The sequence below is a fragment of the Grus americana genome, chromosome 3 (genome assembly GCF_028858705.1).
Source record: "Grus americana isolate bGruAme1 chromosome 3, bGruAme1.mat, whole genome shotgun sequence".
NCBI classification, from domain to species: domain Eukaryota; kingdom Metazoa; phylum Chordata; class Aves; order Gruiformes; family Gruidae; genus Grus; species Grus americana.
This window is the reverse complement of record NC_072854.1, coordinates 106,151,053-106,169,474: the sequence shown is the minus strand read 5'-3', so window position 1 is coordinate 106,169,474 and position 18,422 is coordinate 106,151,053. Positions and strand designations below refer to the sequence as shown.

The 18,422-nt window shown below is 41.9% G+C and overlaps 1 protein-coding gene across 9 annotated transcripts in view; it reads right to left on the bottom strand.

The window, feature by feature from the left end:
* The window catches only part of CNIH3 (cornichon family AMPA receptor auxiliary protein 3), an 81,542-nt gene extending 64,900 nt beyond the window's left edge, over positions 1-16,642 (bottom strand). For all 9 annotated transcript variants that reach the window (XR_008576601.1, XR_008576604.1, XR_008576602.1 and 6 more), the window contains exon 1: positions 16,271-16,642. Coding sequence is in view for 1 of the 9 variants with exons in the window: in XM_054822151.1 (XP_054678126.1) it covers positions 16,271-16,351 (81 nt within the window). In the remaining 8 variants the exon portion in view is untranslated. The remainder of the gene's footprint in view (positions 1-16,270) is intronic.
* Between the last annotated feature and the right edge of the window lie 1,780 nt (positions 16,643-18,422).

Below are 18,422 nucleotides of genomic sequence, written 5' to 3'. Positions count from 1 at the left end.
TCTATGCAGAAATCCAAACGCATTGCTAATTCAAACAAAGCTCTTGTGGCTCCATCCAGGGCTGCACAAACATACACCAGAGCACCTAGTCTTCATATTTTTATTGAAGTTATTTTGTCTGTAAAAGGATGTTACATTTAGGCCAAGATGATTTACACTTTTCAGGCTATAACTGGACACATAAGCTAACCTAACAGCAATGAAAATCTTATTGTCATTTCTCAAGTATTTAAGCCAGATCTTAAGTCTTTTCCAACAGAAACTCCAATATGCAAAATTAAAAATGCATAATCTCCGTTCTGCAAACATGATTCAAAAGACTCTCCTATCTACCTATGGAATGTAGAGGTATAATTATACTACCCTAATTAAATACTGATGAACATCCACAGAGGAAGGCTCCCTTGCTGAGAGCACACATGCACAAGCATATCAGTCTGCATAGTTACACCACTGTATTCCCCTGCATAAATAAAAACTATATAAATGAATAAAACCCCAAAAACTATACAGATGGACAAAAGCGGTATTGTTGCTTCAGCTACACCACATCAGATTTCCAAGTCTGCAGGGACGTGCAGTAGAAACCACTAAGAATAATTATTTGGCAGTCATCTGAAACAGTCCATCTATTAGTACAAGAATGAAAAACTGCATCCATGTTGCGAAAAAGACAGAAATTTATCTTCAGGAATACAGCCACAATGTACAGAGCTTTGAGTGCTTTGAATGGAAAGTTACTATCTCCATGAGTTACTGGTTATTAATGCAACATTGCAGACAACAGTTTGAAAAAGCAACCTGATTTCTGAATGTAAAGAACGCATTTGTTATTAGTTTTGACAAAACCACTAAAAAAAACTCAGCAGCTGCAAAATTCTGTTGTGAACACAATGTCCCCAGAAGGATGATTTGACAAGCATCTATTGACAGATTTCTACAACTGCTCTGAAAGGGGCTTTTTAAAATAATTTCATCCAACTGCATGGAGAAACAGTTTTACTGGCTAACAGGATTCTGGACACAGATTTCACTTGCTCACCACAGACACTGAAATATGTTCCCCAACTATCCTGAAACTGAGAGATGTCAGCCCTCTCCTTCAGGAGAGACACGAATGTCCCACCTATTCCCCAAATGTAGAGTTCAGAGATTACCTGTGCTTTTACCACAACTTTATACCCACTCACTGTCTTCCAGTCTAGACCAGCTGAAATCCAGCCAAGCAAAAATCAGCTGTGCACATATAAACTGTGGTTCATTAAGAGAAAGAAGACAAGCAAGCTGTGCAGGAGGGATGATGCTAATATAGCTGTACAGAGCCTGTTTCTAAATAGGCTAATAGTTCTACTCCCTGCAGCTAGAACACATTTCAAAACAGACCTCAAGCGGAGGAGGAATTTTTAAGGTAAGTCCAGACTGCCATGCTTCTCTCCCACCCAACGGATTTTATCATTTTGTTGTCACCTTTTTTTTTTTTTTTTTTAAACCTTGCATTACTGCATTCAGTACAGGGAGACAGGTCAGAAAATAGCAGTATTTTGTGAATCAAATACACCCCTCAGCTTTTTTTTTAAAGGGATACAAACAGTTGTTAGTAATATTAAGAAAAAACCCCACATTTTCAATTAGCAACAAAACTGGTGAATATACCACATTGTTCCAAACAGAAAAAAACTCGCATGTACATGGAAGCGCATCACTTAAGTTTAATTACATTCAGTGTGGTAGAAACAATTCTTCTGCCTCAGTCGACTTAAAAATCATGTCTTCTGTCTCTCACAAGAGAACCTGAACCATTGGGCTGCTCTTTTTTTTTTTTTTTTTTTTGAAACAATGTCAGTTCCACTGCTGGTATCATGCTACTGTGCATAAATATACATTCCACTGAAGGGATGAGAAAGGTGAGACCCACTCTTATTTTTCTATATAAGAATTCTGTACAATGTGAGACCATTCCACCTAGCAAGATACCTGTCTCTGGAGACTCTGCAGGTCAGTGGTGAAGTTGATGTCAGGGCGTGAATCACAAGCAGCAGATAAGAAGTTGGCACTCCCGAGTGGTTGTATGCTGCTTCTCTCCTACCAATAAAACCTGACAGAAGATTTGACGTTTGCCACCAGCCCAAAAGACCCAAAATCTATGCACCTTTGTAGGCTGTGGGAAATACAGGTTGAATCTCTGCAGCAAAGGGAACTGAGTATAAATCTCCCACACTCCTTGTACTTTCAACACAAGCATGCCGCCAATATTCTACCCTGCATATGGTCTCCTCCTCCTACATGCAATGGAGTACTTTATGTGGATTCTTTCTCAAACAAACAGGTTTTTCCATTTAGATAACAAGATCAAAAGCTTTTAAACATTTCAGTATCTAACCATTTCTGATTTCTTCAGTTCAGCACCAAAACCTGGAGATCAGTTACTCACACAGCACCAGTTACAACAAACTGGCATGTCATATAGGAATGCTGTCACTTGTTAGGTAATAACTTGATCTGATACTCAGGAGTGTCTTGAAAAGCAAACAATCTGTTACAGCGTGGATTCCCAGTCAGGGCCACACATTCAGCAAGCTAAGAAAGGGCATCATAGCAAAGGTCATACAGACTCTTGCACTAGCTTTTTCTTCTGTCCTGAAAAGGATGCAAACACACACCGTATCTGCAGACACATTGAATGTATAAAGTTAGGACAAAGCTTCACCCCTAGTCTTGATCTCTTCAATGGGCCAAGCGCAAATTATGGGAGTTTGGATCCAAGCTCTACAGCTGAGATGTTGACCTCAGATTTGTGGCTCTGATTCAGGTAATGACCAGTGCAGATGAACTGCTCTGCAGACCTCTCAACCAACCAGGGTGAGAAGAGGACAGCATTCTTTTCTATCCACGCCCTGGAGAGGCTGGGGAACTCTGCTTTCAGCACGAGCGCGCACTGCTTTTGCCCTTGCTTCTCTTTACACTAAACTCCATACCAACTAAGAAAGCACAATAAGAAATGAAACAACTAAGATTTATTTCTCACTGCCTCTATATCACATTCATTGCTGCAGATTTGTACATCTTCTACTTGTATAGGCCAAACTCTTCACTACCCAGCTTTTTCCAAGCGCACTCTGCAGTGGACCCATGGCCAAACTGCCAAAAACTCCTCCACCGGCACACACAGAAGGGAGAGGGGCCAATAATCTCCCCCCAAGAAGAATGGAAGCTTGTGACGGCAAGGACTGGCAGGAGGAACAGACTTTCCCTGAAGCCCGAGGTGCCCTTGCAGAACCGCTTCACTGCTCTGCGGACTGAAGAGGAAAGACCCGCCGCATCAGTGGAGACGCTGGAGCTGAGCAAGGCAGCCCAATCTGCTCCCCGGGTAACAACCAGCGCGACTCAGGAAAGGCAACGGGTGATAGCAGCAGGCGACTCCCTTCCGAGAGGCACCACGTGCCAACCTGATGCGCTCTCTAGAGAGGTGTGCTGCCTACCGGGGCTCGGGTCAGGGACGTCACTGAGAGACTACCAAGCCTCGTACACTCCACTGACTATTATCTGCTCCTGTTGTTTCACACGGGCACCACTGGTGCAGCCAGGAGCAGACTGAGGAGTATCAAGGATTACAGAGCCCTGGGAGTGGTGGAAAGGGACTCTGGAGCACAGGTAGGTTTTTCATCAATCATCAAGGTCAAAGAGAAGGGGTGTGAAAGGGCCCATCAAATCTGGTGAGTCAACAAATGGTTACAGGACTGGTGCCACAGCCAGGGGTTCAGCTACTTAGACCATGGGGCTTGCTTTGAGAAATCTGGTCTACTGGGGGCTGATGGGGTCCATATGTCAGAGGAGGGGAAGAGCATCTTTGGTCATAGACTTGCCAAGCTGGTGAAGAGGGCTTTAAAATAAAGTTGCCAGGAGAGTGGAACCTCAATCCATTCCACTCCTACCAGTCTGATGCCAGTGCCAGCAATAGATGCCCAGAGCCTGGAGAAGGATCACAGGTCAGCAGAGACCATCTGAAGTGCGGTGCAAAGGAATTCCAGCCACTCAGCTTCATCAGGACGCTTCTATGCAAACGCACATAGCATGGGGAATAAACAAGAGGAGCTGGAGACGTGCGCTCACCTGCAGGGTTGTGACCTTATTGGCATCACGGAGATGTGGTGGGATGGCTCCTATGACTGGAATGTTGGAATGGAAGGATACAGGCTCTTTAGGAAGGACAAGCAAGGGAGACGAGGAGGACGTGTTACCCTCTATGTCACTGACCAGCTGGAGTGCATGGAGCTCCACCTGGGGATGGATGAGGAGCCACCCGAGAGCTTATGAGTCAGGAATAAAGGGAAGGCAGGGACAGGGGACACTATAGCGGGGGATCTGTTACAGACCACTCGACCAAGAACACCGAGTGGATGAGGTCCTCTATAGACAGACAGGAGCTGCCCCCCATTCACAAGCTCTGGTCCTCTCCTATGAAGACAGGCTGAGTTGGGGTTGTTCAGCCTGGAGAAGAGAAGGCTTTGGGGAAACCTAATTGCGGCCTTCCAGTACCTGAAGGGGGCCTACCAGAAAGATGGAGAGGGACTGTTTACAAAGGCCTGTAGTGATAGGACAAGGGGTAATGGGTTTAAGCTGAAGGAGGGTAGATTTAGATTAGATATTAGGAAGAAATTCTTCACTATGAGGGTGGTGAGGTACTAGAACAGGTTGCCCTGAGAAGTTGTGGATGTCCTCTCCCTGGAAGTGTTCAAGGGCAGGTTGGATGGGGCTGTGGGCCACCTGGTCTAGTTAAAGATGTCCCTGCCCATGGCAGGGGGGTTGGAACTAGATGATCATCGAGGTCCCTTCCAACCCAAACCATTCCAAGATTTTATGATTCTTCCACACCAAACCAGGGGCAGGCTAGACTTGAGTTGATGAAGGACCTAATACAAAAGGCGGGCCAGATGTGGAAGGCAGGAGGAAAGGTGGTACCCTGGTCACATTGGACCAATAGCAGGTTAATTCTGGCTGGAGGCAATATAACTGGCTACCCATAGATGTGAGAGGGTGTATTCTTCCATTCCTGTGTTTCCTTGAAATTACAAATAATTTCTAATTTACCCCACCTTAAATGCAATATGCTCCCATGCAATGTTTCTACTTGTCTTTTTCTTCTCATCAAACCTACAGTGTGAGGGATATGAGAGGAGAAAGGCACAGACACATTAAAGCCACAAAGCGCCATCTTCATAAATTATTCTCAAAAGGAACTGAAATACTTTTTCTATTAGTTAACAGCACAAAGCTGATAATCCCAAAGCTAGGAATAAACAGGATGCTTCTGTAAAATAATTTCAGGGAAAGGGTAGTAAACAGATGGGAAAATATACCAGAATAGATACAACTAGAAAAAATATTTGCTCCAAAGGAAGAGGTAAGAGAATGAGATCAAAAGGAAGATTTTTTTTTTTTTCCAATATTGGTAAAATAAAAGTCATTGACAAGAGATTGGCCAGTTGGCTAGTGCTGTCTCTCAGCAAGTTTCCAATCTAGTCAGCACATCACAATTTAGTCTATTCCTGAGCTTTCAAAGATTCCTACATATTGTTACAAGTTATTATTTTGAGATTTTTAATTTCTGTTTCTCTGATATATGCTTGGGAGAACTATTACCCACATGCTCCTTAGGCTGAGTTCTCTTCCATTTCCTCTCAGGCTTCACACTGCTGCTGCTACTTCTCCCCTCTCCCATGTTCTCCGTTCCTACCAGCAGTTATTTATGCACATTCACCAAAATCCAGGAAACACATAAGGGCAGCTGGGTTCTGTCGCTAGAAAATCTGTTCAAGCATGCCACTTATTACACCATACCCATACAGAAGACTCATTACACAGGCTGTCCAAAAACGTCCACCACCTGAATTCAACCATACCTTCTGGATTCAGGCAGCTGTCTTCTCAAATAATTGTCTCCCAAACAAGAATTCTGTGTTCCCAATCTTCCCTCTTTTTAGTCCCTTACTCACACATGTCTTTTCTTTCTCTCATTTGCTCTTTCCTTCCTATCTTTCTCCCTGGACTCCTCCTTCATGCTGTCCTATTTCCCCTCTTCCAGTGTAGTGACTGACACCCCCTCCCTTTTTTTTTTTCTTAGAACGATGTGTACCAACAGGATGCACACCAATACGCAGAACCCCAAGAAGTGCTCACAGCAAAAGAGCAGAAAAGCACCTTACGTGTGGTTTTGTGATTTGATCTCGGAGCACAAGTTGCAAGTCTGAACTTGTCGTCTGATTTCGGATCATAAGCTACAAGTAACTGCACATAGGTTAAGCAGCTCTATAAAAGCTGACCTTTGAGCTGACCTCAGAGCAGAGCTAGCTGAGGATCTCAGCAGTGACATCCTCGCAGTCAGGGACGCCTGACCATATGACACTGACAGTTGCCTTAATTGCAATCGTGAGTGTTATTTGGGTCATTATCGCTTTTATTACCAATAAATTTTACAAACTTTTATCAGTGAATATCTGTATAAGGTTAGATCTAACAGAGCAAGTATCAGCAAATATTTAGACACTTAATAAACATACCTTCATTGGCAGTCCTGATGTTTGATTGGAATTCTTTACCTACTGGAACCCGGTGGGTACTATTCGTTTACCTCCTATCTTTCAAATATTATTTTGCAGATGTGAGTTTGGCATACACATACCTACTCTACTTTGCATGGTTGTGCAGCAGTAGGATGATTGAGGTGGAATCTGGGTATTGCACCGAACTAGAAGGCAACGCAGAGTTGTCTCCCTGGCAGTCTGAACCTTTACCAACACATAACCCTCAGAATAGTTGGGTTATGGCATGCCACCCATTTTTATTCCTCAGTACCCATTCAACAGTGGGGTCCTACCAATGCTGTCTCAGAAAGGAGCCCACTGTGGGGTGGCAGGCAGAAATGCTTCCTGCCTCCCAGGGACACAGCAGGAACCCAGCTGGACCGGCAAAAGGCAGGACAAGGGAACAGGGGCTCTTCTAATGCAGGCAGCATCAGGCAGGGACGACCAGATTCCAGACCTTCCCAAGTTTTCTTTCTTTCCCCAAAAGAGGCCAGGCAGAACTTGGAGGAAATAACTCCCAAGGCCAAGACACGCACATACACAAAAGGGCCATTAGCCACACAGCTGTGTTTGCAGAGATAAGGCAAGGTGAAGCAATACAGCAGAAATGCAGTTGTTGTTGCAGAAATAGGACATGGGGAAAGGATACAGCAGCTGGTAAAAATGATCAAACGTTGAGAGTAAAATAACCAAACAGCAGCCCAAAAAGCATCCTCATCTGTTCACCTATGTTGTTATGAAACTCATTACTTTAATTACAGGAGGATGATTAAGGCTAAGGATACATTTCAGCATAGATCCAAACAGGCCTGCCACTTAAATGATCAGCAAATCAATTTTCTAAAGGATCTGCTAATAGTGTTTCTATAATATTGAGGGAAGAATAACTCTGAAGCACACACAATCAAACTGATCTCAGTGGAACCTTTATTATGCTTGCTTATAAATGCCCGCTCTGTGAATGTACAAGGCAGTTTATCCTTAATGGTGATACAATGTGAACTATTTAGCCAGAACTCATAACACAATAAAGTAATAATGCAACACAAGATTGACTAAACAATCAAACACTCGAAACAGTGACTCACAGCATGAAGCTGGTTGGCATTTAAATGCATTCAAAAATCAAATGTCATTCTATTAAAAAAATGGCGCTTGTATCAACAATGCCTGGCACTTGCACAGTGTCTATTATCAGAGAATTGCAAGGACTATAACCTACTAATTCTCACCATTTTACTGTAGATTTCCTTAATTTTTTAAACTTCAGTTCCTCCAGTGATGTGCTTAGTTTAGACTTCTGGTTGCATTAAAAAATTAGCTAGAATATGACCTAACCCGCAGAAGTGTAGAAATACAAAAAGACCCAAAATCAACCCAAAGGTTTTTCATGACCTATTGCACTGGTGAGGAGTTGCAAGCAGCGTGCTATGGAACAACTCAATGAAGGCACTACTTCTTCATCTCCCTTACGTTCTGCTTCATGTGCTCACATTATCAAAACTGGAGCTGCAAGTTCAGCACTCCTGCAGTATCTTGCTGTGAAAACCTACTTCCATTGTAAATGTTTTCTGATTTTTCAGTGCCTTCTAATGTAACTTTTCACAATAACACTCCTAAAATAAACCTTGCTTTATATAGTAATATTTTTTCAGTGGGAAGTGGAGAAAAATATAAAGACTCTTGTCCTGCTTTCACAAGGTGCATTGATGTTCCTCTGAATTTTCCTGGGCACACAATGAAACACTAAGCAAGAGGAAGATGCTGTGTCCCAGAAGAAAAGCTTTGTACTCAAACTGGAGTACAGTTTGCCCAAAAGGATGAGCAGACTACAAGGTGAAAAACTGGCTGTACTGTCAGACTGAAAAGGTAGTGGTCACTGGTTTGAAATCTGACTGATGCCCAGTTAGGAGTGGAGTTCCTCGGGTAACAATACTGGAGCAAGTCTTGTTTGACATCTTCATCAATGACTTGGAAGATGAGACAGATGAGGCAAGTTCACAGATGACACCAGACTGGGGAGATGAGCTGACATAATGGAGGGCACAGCTGCCATTAAGAGCAGCCTTGACAAGCTGGAGGTATCGGCCAGCAAGAACTTCATGATGGTCAACCAAGACCAAGGGAAAAGTCCTGCACTTGGGATAGACTATCCACAAGCAACACTACAGCCTGGGAACAACCCAGCACAACAGGATCTGGCCATTCTGGTGGACAAAAGAAGTTTGGAGCACATGACGTACAAGGAGAGACTGAGGGAAGTGGCCTTGGCTATGGCGGGATATAAATACTGCGTTCGGTTTCCTGGGGTGGGTTAGAGAGAAGTCAGCACAAAGCTTTTCTCACGGGCATGCATCAAGAGGACAAAAGACAAAAGTCAGAAGTTGCACCCAGAGAAATTCCAGCTATGTGTAAGAAAACAAACGTTCACAGTGAGAGAAGTACAGTACTGGAACAGGTTCCCAGAGAGGCTGTGGACTCTTCACCATGGAGAGTTCATAAGTCATCTGGATGAGGCCCTGAGCAGTCCAACCTAACTTTAAAATTAGGCCCGTCTTGAAGAAGAGATTTGACTAGATGATTGCCTAGGTCCCTTCTAATCAAAATCATTCTACGAAGCTTTTATTATTTCTTTTAACAGGAACTGGATATTTCTGAAGTTGTAATTATTATCATAGGAAACATAGGAACCATTCTGTTGATAAAATTGCATCTCGCTCTCTGCACAGCATCACAGTCACAAATTGATTATTTTTTTGTTGTTGGGAATTTCCAACTGTGAAACAATGGAAGAGGTTGATCTAGTAAATCAAGTAGTATTTGACATCCTTCTGCCTTTACCTCATCAGCTGACTCTGTCCTGTGACTTTAAGTGACTATCTCTTTGCAGAGCAGAAACAATAATAATTCTCACCCATTTCATATGGGAGATACGCATTGTTTCCACAGAAAGTGGAACTGTTTTCCAAACCACCAACCTCCAGAAGAGTAAGTCTCTCAGTATCCCCAGCTTATGACTTAAGTGACACCTAGTTTCACTGCCTGGTAGAGTCACCTCCAGCTGTCAGCAGCAATGCTGGTTATAAATGAACTGCGTGTCGGAGGCACTGAGGAAGAGGAATAAGTCAAAGACAGGTCTAGTATCTGTAAGGAGAAGATTCTTGTTCTCTGCTGAGCTTCTCCCTCTCTCTGAAAAATATTTTGATAAAAGGATATTTATGTTGGGGTGCAGGGAATCAACTAAGCCAGAGGTCAGAGGGTTGAATTCAATGTTTTAAGTGTGATTTAATGGAGTATGTGGTGGCTGAATAAACAAATATATGTAACAAGAGCTATAACCTCATGCTTCAGACTCAATCTGAGAGTTGTACTCAACGGTCTAATAAAATATGACAGCTATATTGCCTTGCTTATTAACAAGCATGGAAGTTTTTAAAAAAGCACTAGAAATACATTATTTACCAATTTGGATGTGAAATCCCTTTAGTAAGTAGATCTTCTAACTAATCTGAGGACCAAAAAAAAAAATCGGATATGTGACAACCAAATAACGTTTAAATAGTTCTCTGCACATTTTTGTGGGAGGCACAAGACTCCACAGACTAATTTATTTTACACAGATAACAGAGTCACTGTGACTTGTGAAGCATCTGGAATTACAGCCAGTGGTAACCATGCACAATTTAAAACCTTTCTCCAAATAAATCTCATCATGACAGTTCAAGCATACACAGAGATCCAATTTAATCTTTCCACAGCATTTAAGTCTGTGGTAGAGCCCAAAGACTTCTATGATTCTTTAATTATTATTTAAACATGACAATGTAACTAAACTGAAATATACTTGTTTTCCCAATATATAAAATAAAGTTTGCTCCACAGTCTGTGCTGCCTGGCCTAATATCTGCCTGTCAGCATTAATGTGACAAACTTCTGAAAGCAAAGTTGTAAGGGAACTGTCAAGCTATGTTAGCCAGACCAATCTGGTTGTGCTCTGTCTTTAAAAAGAGTGGAAATATCAGACTCATTCCTTAAGTTGTCATGACTATGAAACCTTCAGGGACAATGTGCTTAGCCGCTTAGAGAATAAAAATATCTTCAAGAAATATGTATAACATGCAGCAACAGCATTTGTACTCCTGTTCATCAAACCTTAATCTGATTTTATTTTTAATCACATAATTATCCAGTATTGTCAGAGAACTGAATTAATGACTCATTAAAGGACAGCACTGAACTTCAATATCTGAAAGAAAATTCAAGCTTGACCACAAGTCTGTAAGGAAATTACTTTCTTTTCAAGACAGGCTCTAAAGCATTGTAAAGAGGTTAAACTGAGATGACTGACAGCCCTTACTGAAGAGAAGCACACGTTCAAGTGAGCTCCTGGATCTCTTTACTGGTTTCAGGTAAGACAGATGGCTATCTTCCAAACCAAAGCTACAGAAACAGTAAGACACTGATACACAGAGAACTTTGATAGACTAGCACCTAGTTTGTGACCTAAGTGCTTTACTCAACTGAATTTGCTATCAACCCAAGCTTTAAATGATTCCTTTGTGCACTTCTTCCGTATCTTTAAAATTAAGGTTGTACAATTTATCAAAAATTAGGCTAGGAATTTTATGAGGAAGCCTCAATGAGTCAGATACCGAATATTCACCAAATTCCACATACGTAACTCTCGGAGAGCTTTCGAATTTTTTACCTAAGCCACTGCAACTTGAGTACTAATAAAATATGGTCCACATCACCAGGACAATACAGTGAAAAATAACGTAAGTGGCAACATAGCACCTTCTGTCAGAAAGCAAAGGCATTTTAGGGATATACGTTAAATAAAATGGCATGCGGTACTTGGAGTTCAGTTCTATTACCCACACTTAGTTAATGAGAAAACAAGGCATAGATAAATCAAGTTGTCTGCTAAACATAATACACAAAGTCAATTGCAGAAACAGCACAGAATACAGATTCTAAGGGCTGCTTTCCCTGGTGTTTGCAAAAAAGGATGCTTTAATTTAAAATTAAAAGTCAATCTTAACCTATATTAGTCTATTCGATCACTGCCTCCCACTGTTTTTACCTGTGAACTTCTAACTGCTAAGTCAAGCCAAAGTCATATTAAGGTCGTTTATCAGAATTAATACTATCCTCATGCTTCAAAAGAAAAATAAGGAAGAAAAAAAAAAAGCAAAGCCCAAAACAATTTCCATGCTCTGCTGCTTTATTCTTATGCTTGGTTCAAGTAACTGTCACCAATTTCAGTGCACACAACTCTTGTCATGCCAGAGAGCTCTTCCCAGATTCATTTGAATTCACAATTATATCAGAATACTCCAAAAGCCCATCACATTTGATACAACTTCTCAGGCAGGCATGATACTCCTAATATTTTCTGGCAATCCTTAAGTACTACTGGTTATGAAGCAGTCACATTCAAAGATATGCTGGTATGAGTTCAAAAAGAGATGGCCCACCACAGAAATTTTTTTTTTTTGAAACAGTAATGTACTTAGTATTTATGAATTGTTTTACTGTGGTATTATAAAATGGAACACTTCAAAGAGCTCTTTTCTTAAAGCTTTCCTTAAAATAACAAATCTCAAAGTAGGTAACTTCATCTTAAAATATTAAAAAAGGGAAGGACTCAGATTACCCAAAACCAATGTATTTGAAGAGAATAACAGTGCTGCAGGAGTTCACACAAACATGTCACATTTTAAGTGATGACAAATCACAATTTGGTCAACTTCATTTTAGACAGAACTCAGTGGAGCTACACTAGAAATTAATGTGGTATGTCAAACCCTGTTGGGAGTTCAAACAGGCACAGCTCACCTAAATGTTAACAGGATGCTAAATCTTAGTTCAAGGTAGTTTAGGAATGGAGTAAAACTGATTAATAAAAAGATGTTTATAAAGAAGAACAAGAGCTGAGGACAGAAAAACAAAGTTTCTGTGATCACTAGTAAGATGACCATATACTCTGTTCTTGAATTTACAACATGATCAGATGAGGATATAAAATTATGTAGTTAGTAGACCAAATGCTGCTGCTAGTTATATCACGCAATCCCCCCAAAATATGCTCAGCTGCATTATTCCAGACGAGAGGACACCTTGGCCAAAACTCATTTCAGTGACACCTCAGCTGGGAAAGCAAGTCACATGCAGTATATAGCTCAAAGTAACTGTACTGAGGTACCTCTACGTATTACTTTTTCTCTCCACAAGATATTCACTCACCAAAGTTCGCTCAACATTTTGACGCTCAGTAACTTCATCTGAAGACAGTCTCAGTTAGCTGATATACATTTGGCTAATATAGCTTCAAATACAACCAACTTTACCCAACTGTATACTTACGAGAATTCAAGCTCAGGGAAAGGTTTTAGGCCTCAGATGGAAAAGTTTTCCTGAATTTTGAAAGGACTAAATCATAGAATTACATAAAGTTTACTCTGAACACCAAGAGTTGTTTGAAACAGCTTATATAATTCTATAATGGAAATGTAAGGTTTTATTAAATTCCAGAGGTTGGTTAGAAGAAACCAAGCAGAAAGGTCATCATCCTCTACTGAATTCTCTAGTACTTTTCCACAACAGTGGCATGAAAACATCCACTTCTACATGATGTTTCTAATATTGTGTCATTACAGATAGAGGTAACGTGGTCACTGAACAAACCTAAATGCTTAAGAAAGTCCCACACCAGAGACTGGTATTGGTACTATGTAGTAGATGGAGAATTCTATTTTTCATCCCTTTGCTTTTATTTTATATGTATGAGTGAAATTCCAGCAATAATACATTAAGGTAAGTCTTGTGCATAGTTTAAATACATGTTTCTGACAGTATCTAATTTGGTTTTGGTTTTTTATCATGACAGACACCATTGGCAACCTATATGAGAAGATCACTCAGAGCTAGGAAAAAAATTACTACATCTTCCAGATGTCTGAAGCAGTTTCTGCATTTTATTATCATTCCTTTAAAATATTCTGTCCAGCTTCGTTCTGTCTGCCCCCAAAGAGTATGGAGCACAGGAATGTATAGAGTGTCTTTAACTTCTTAGAAGAAAGGCATCAGAAAAGCACAGTTCCTAAAACCAAAAATCCTCATTTTGCCCTCTTATTTTGTTTTGGTTTCACATTTTTATTGACCTATTACATCAATATTAATGAAAATTATAATTCATCTGACTTCTCAGCAGGAAGAAAATGAGATTTTATTTGATCCACTGTTAATTCATTCCAGACAACTGCCCAAACCTCAGCCAGCTTCAGGTTAGAACAATATGAAGTCCAAATGCTACAGTTTTCTTGTCCTTTAAAATTTTCATTCAGTCTTAAAACCTCAGAAATCTTGCAAAGTGATGGGACGCTCAGATTAATCAACAACTTATTCTTAGTAATCAAACGCGTTTGGGGTTTTTTTAAAAAGCGTTTTAACAGGAAAATACAATTATTAAAATCCTCCACTGCCCTTCTGAGAACCTATTTAAAATATATCTATGGTCCCTTACAAATATATTACGGTGAAAAAAAATCAGGTCACAGGGAAGGAGTAGGAGTTTTGTTTCTTGGGAAGATTTTCGCAATGAGATGTTTAAGGTAAAAGAAACTCCTGTGACTCAATAAATGTCAGACTACATTTTAGAAGAAATAAGAAATCAGATTATAACAGTTAATATAGAAAGGATAATAAAAATCCTTGTGTTTTGTATATACGGGTAACAGACATGCTTGAAAGTGTATTCTGGCAAGGTGTTACATCTGTTATTCTATGACCTTCACAAACCATGTACTTTAATAGAATTATTATTTATTTATAGGAAGAGACAGTACCAATTCTTGCTCTATGACAATAGAACAGCATTTCCAGCCATTTTCAATTTCAATCCCTCAACAATTTTTCAACAGATGTACGAACATGCACCATAAACACAGGCCTACTGACAAAAGGTTTCCTTTCTTAGGTGCCTCTTATGGACCTCTACAAATAATGGATTGCTCTCCATCAGTTTACAGACTGAAAGCTGAAAAATGGTTCACTAAGAGTAAACTTGCAGTAACTACATTGATTTATGGAAGAATAATAATTTGCCCCATTTGCTATAAGTACAATATGCGTTCAGACAACAGTTTCAGTCCAGGAAAAAAGGAACACAATAACAGACTTCAAACATATTAAAAAAAAAAAAATCATTAAAATTGTGATAGTAATGAAGGAAATAACTTTAATTTGTATCAAGAGATTCCAAGTAGAATACACATTTAACTCTAAACCCTTTGAAGAAGCTGTAGTATTCTCACTTTTGGGAACCTAAAGGTTTGGGGAAATGGAGGGATGAAAACATGAGTAATCATCTAAATTTTACTACTCCTTTTTTCAGGGAACAGGAGTGCAGTAGTTGACTGCTAGAGACCCTTTTCAGCCTTGCAGTACTTGATATCACTACAGTACTTGGCATTACCATCACGCTTCTGTGGTTTCATTAATAAGAAAAACTTGTAACTGCACCATTAAGAGTTCAAAATAATTCGATATCAAAGAATTCTCACAACAGAGTGATCCATTTCATAGTTCTAATACGCTTACATACAACTAAGATAGCAGCTTTACTCTCATTTCAATAAAAATAAATTCTGTATCACCCTTGCTTCTTAGTCAAAGGAGGGGTTTTTTTAATCTTACTCCATCAGGTATCCGTAGAGGCATCCATGAGACTTGCTCTATTTTTCAACTTATCCTATTCCATCCTGAATGTTTATGGCACGAAGTTATTTGAGTAGCACGCACGTAGCGTAAATAATTCCAAAACACATAACCGTTTAAAAGAATTGCAAATTATGCGTAAGAATAACTTCACTACTGCAGAAATAGACACCTTCTAAGTTACACGCTCGCGCCTGCCACGGCCAACCCACGTACAGTAAGGTACGGGCACCACCACTTCCCAGTGAAACCAACGAAGGTGGACTCCAACATCCAGTTCATGCATTAGAAGGATGAGGAAGTTTCACACTCAAATCCGACTTTTTAAAAAGTTATTAACATAGTAATTATCGAAGGAAAAAAACAACCTAACTGCTTCATCAGGTACGTGGAGGTTTCTCCCTCACAACTCTCTATTCTCGGGCAAGAAACACAGTTGTTCTTACCTCGGAGATCCCGTCAGCACAGTCCGTGCCGGAGTCATGAGCACCTTTTACTTCAGCCAAAGCCCACAGCACAAGGAGGCCTCCACACGCACACGGCTAGGGCAGCATTCGGGGCGCAAGCACCTCCCAGAAGCGCGGACGGCCGGGGATATTTTTATAAGCTATCACAGAAGCATTGCCATTGGGCTTTACGTTTGTAAAAGCTTAATAAATAAAATAACCCACGCAGAGGTTTCACGGCGCGGTCTGTCTGCCCTGGCAGCGCCGGCGGTGCGGGGCGGACAGGCGGGGGAAGCGCCCGCTCCCGCCGCGGGACACCGGCGGCACACACCGGCGGCGGGGGCTTCGCCTCGGCTCCACGGGTGCGGGGCTGCCCGCCCCGGCCCCAGCCCGTCCCGCCGCCCCTCTCCCCTCACACCACGACACCCCCCACAACGGTGCGTTTACCCCCCTGGGGCTGGAGCCGTTTTTAAGGGTCTTCGCGGGCGGCGGAGGGGCCGGGGGGGAGGTTGGTGTACTCACATGCCAGATGGCGAAGAAGATGAGGGCGGCGCAGAGGACCAGCGACAGCATGTAGCAGAAGGCGGCGAAGGTGAAGGCCATGGCGGGGAGAGACCCCCCCGCGCCCCCCGCCTAGTCCCGGTGGGCGACCGGGAGAAGAGCGACCCGCGAAATCCCAGCGGGGAGAACGGCGAAGTGACCGGGCGCCCTGACGACGGCGGGGACTGTCACACAGATAGAGCCGGGACGGGCAGTCAGCGGGGCCAAGCGGCCGCCGCGCCCCTCACAGCCGCTCCTCTCACTCCGCCGAGCCCGTCCCGACCCCCCGCAGCGCCGTCAGCGTCTGGAGTTCCCGGCCCGGCCCCTCGACCGCCGCCGCTCTCCCCTCCCTGCTGAGGCGCGGCGGTGGGCGGCCCCCGCCGCCAGGGCGCCCCGAGGGGCGGCTCCCCTCAGCGGGGGCGGCAGCGGGACGCTCCGCCGCGGCGGACCTGACAGGGTCTGGCTGTCGCTCGGGCTGCCTCCGCCGTAACGACCGCCTGTTTCTGACTGAAACCATATCACGACAGCGTGAGAGGAACGAGCGTAGGCTGGGATCATTATCTGAAAAGATAATGTATGGCTAAACTTGAAGTGTTATTGGGTGTTTGGGGGTTTTTTTTAAAAAAAAATATTATTTTTTCTTTTTAGGATCAGGTAAATCTAGTGAGATGAGGAGGGCAGCGAGGCCAGAGGAAGGCCGAGGCAGTGGCAGGGCATCACCCGGCGTGGGGAGGCCAGCACCGGGGTGGCCATCCTCTGATGGAGAGAGAGGGATGGAAACCCAGCTAGCAGCTAATACCTGAAGGGAAAGTAGGATCAGTCCATCCTTTCCCACCAGATGAAAAGGGATTTTTGCTGTTAGAGTGAATAAAGACAAACCTTTCTTAAATGCCGCAAATTGGGAGAGTGCTCTTGATGACTTTCAGGTAAATGCAATATCCAAATGGCTGAAGTACATATTTAAAATAGGGAAGGAAGAGTAAAGCCCCTGTCTTCTCACCCTGCCTTTCATAGGACCCATGGCACCTCCAGACATGACTTAGCCATTTCTGCGGGAAATCTGTTTTGGATTTACCATCAAAAGTTCTTCCACCTCTTTGGAGTACATCAGCTGATACAGTACAACAGGTTTGTACACAAAACGTTTTCAGGAGAAAATACCACGGAAACACCAGAAGACCCATTTAAAAGTATTCTGAAAACAATGGATGAAAGCTATATATTTGAAATATCCTTACAAAACTGGAAAAGAATTTCCATTCACAGCATTTTTTCTATCCTTTTAGGGATGGAAAGGGGTTCAGCAACAAAACTATTTAGACATTTGCCAGTGGTCATCTGTGAACAGTCAGACTTGATGGTACAAGAGATCGTAATTCCATCAAACCCAAGTTTAGTACAAGCTCTCTTTCTGACTGTTTACAAAATATTTTTGTTTTAAATTATGGTATATTATTTTTAACATAATATGCACTTTTATCCTGAGGAAAGAGTGCTGATTTGAATCGAGAGTCAAGGCCAGTAATTAATAAACCAATCAGGAATAAACTGATGGAAGTAACCTTTTATAATTGAGCTGCTCCAGACTGTACATGTGATTTGATGCTTTAATTAAGAAGGACAGAACACAGCAAATAGTAATGAGCTTTGCTGTCATACAGGGATGCAGTAAACGCATTGTAATTCTCTGACCTTTTAATTCTTTTGTATGTGAAATCCTGCAGAGCGTATGCTTGCGTAAGTAAATGGTTTATTCATAGCCACACATTTTGAAAAGAGCTGTAAGTGAGGTACAGAAGAAGTCTTTGGGGTTGGTTGTTTTGTTTGTGGTTTGATTTTTTTATTTTGCCACAGTTACTTTAATAATATATATGATATATATTACCTATGCTAAGATTCAACACAGAAAAACTGATGCTTCCAAGAAAACCAAAAAAGAACCTTTCTTGAGCACTTATATGTATACACACACACATATATTTTTATAGATATGCTTATATACTGTAGGTATCACAAAAGACAGAAGCGGAAACAACCATTAAATCTCAGTTTAGGACTACACTCCAAGGTAAATATTCTCCTGGTTTTCACTGGCTCTTATCTTCATTTACATTCCAGCTACGTATTTGGAGCT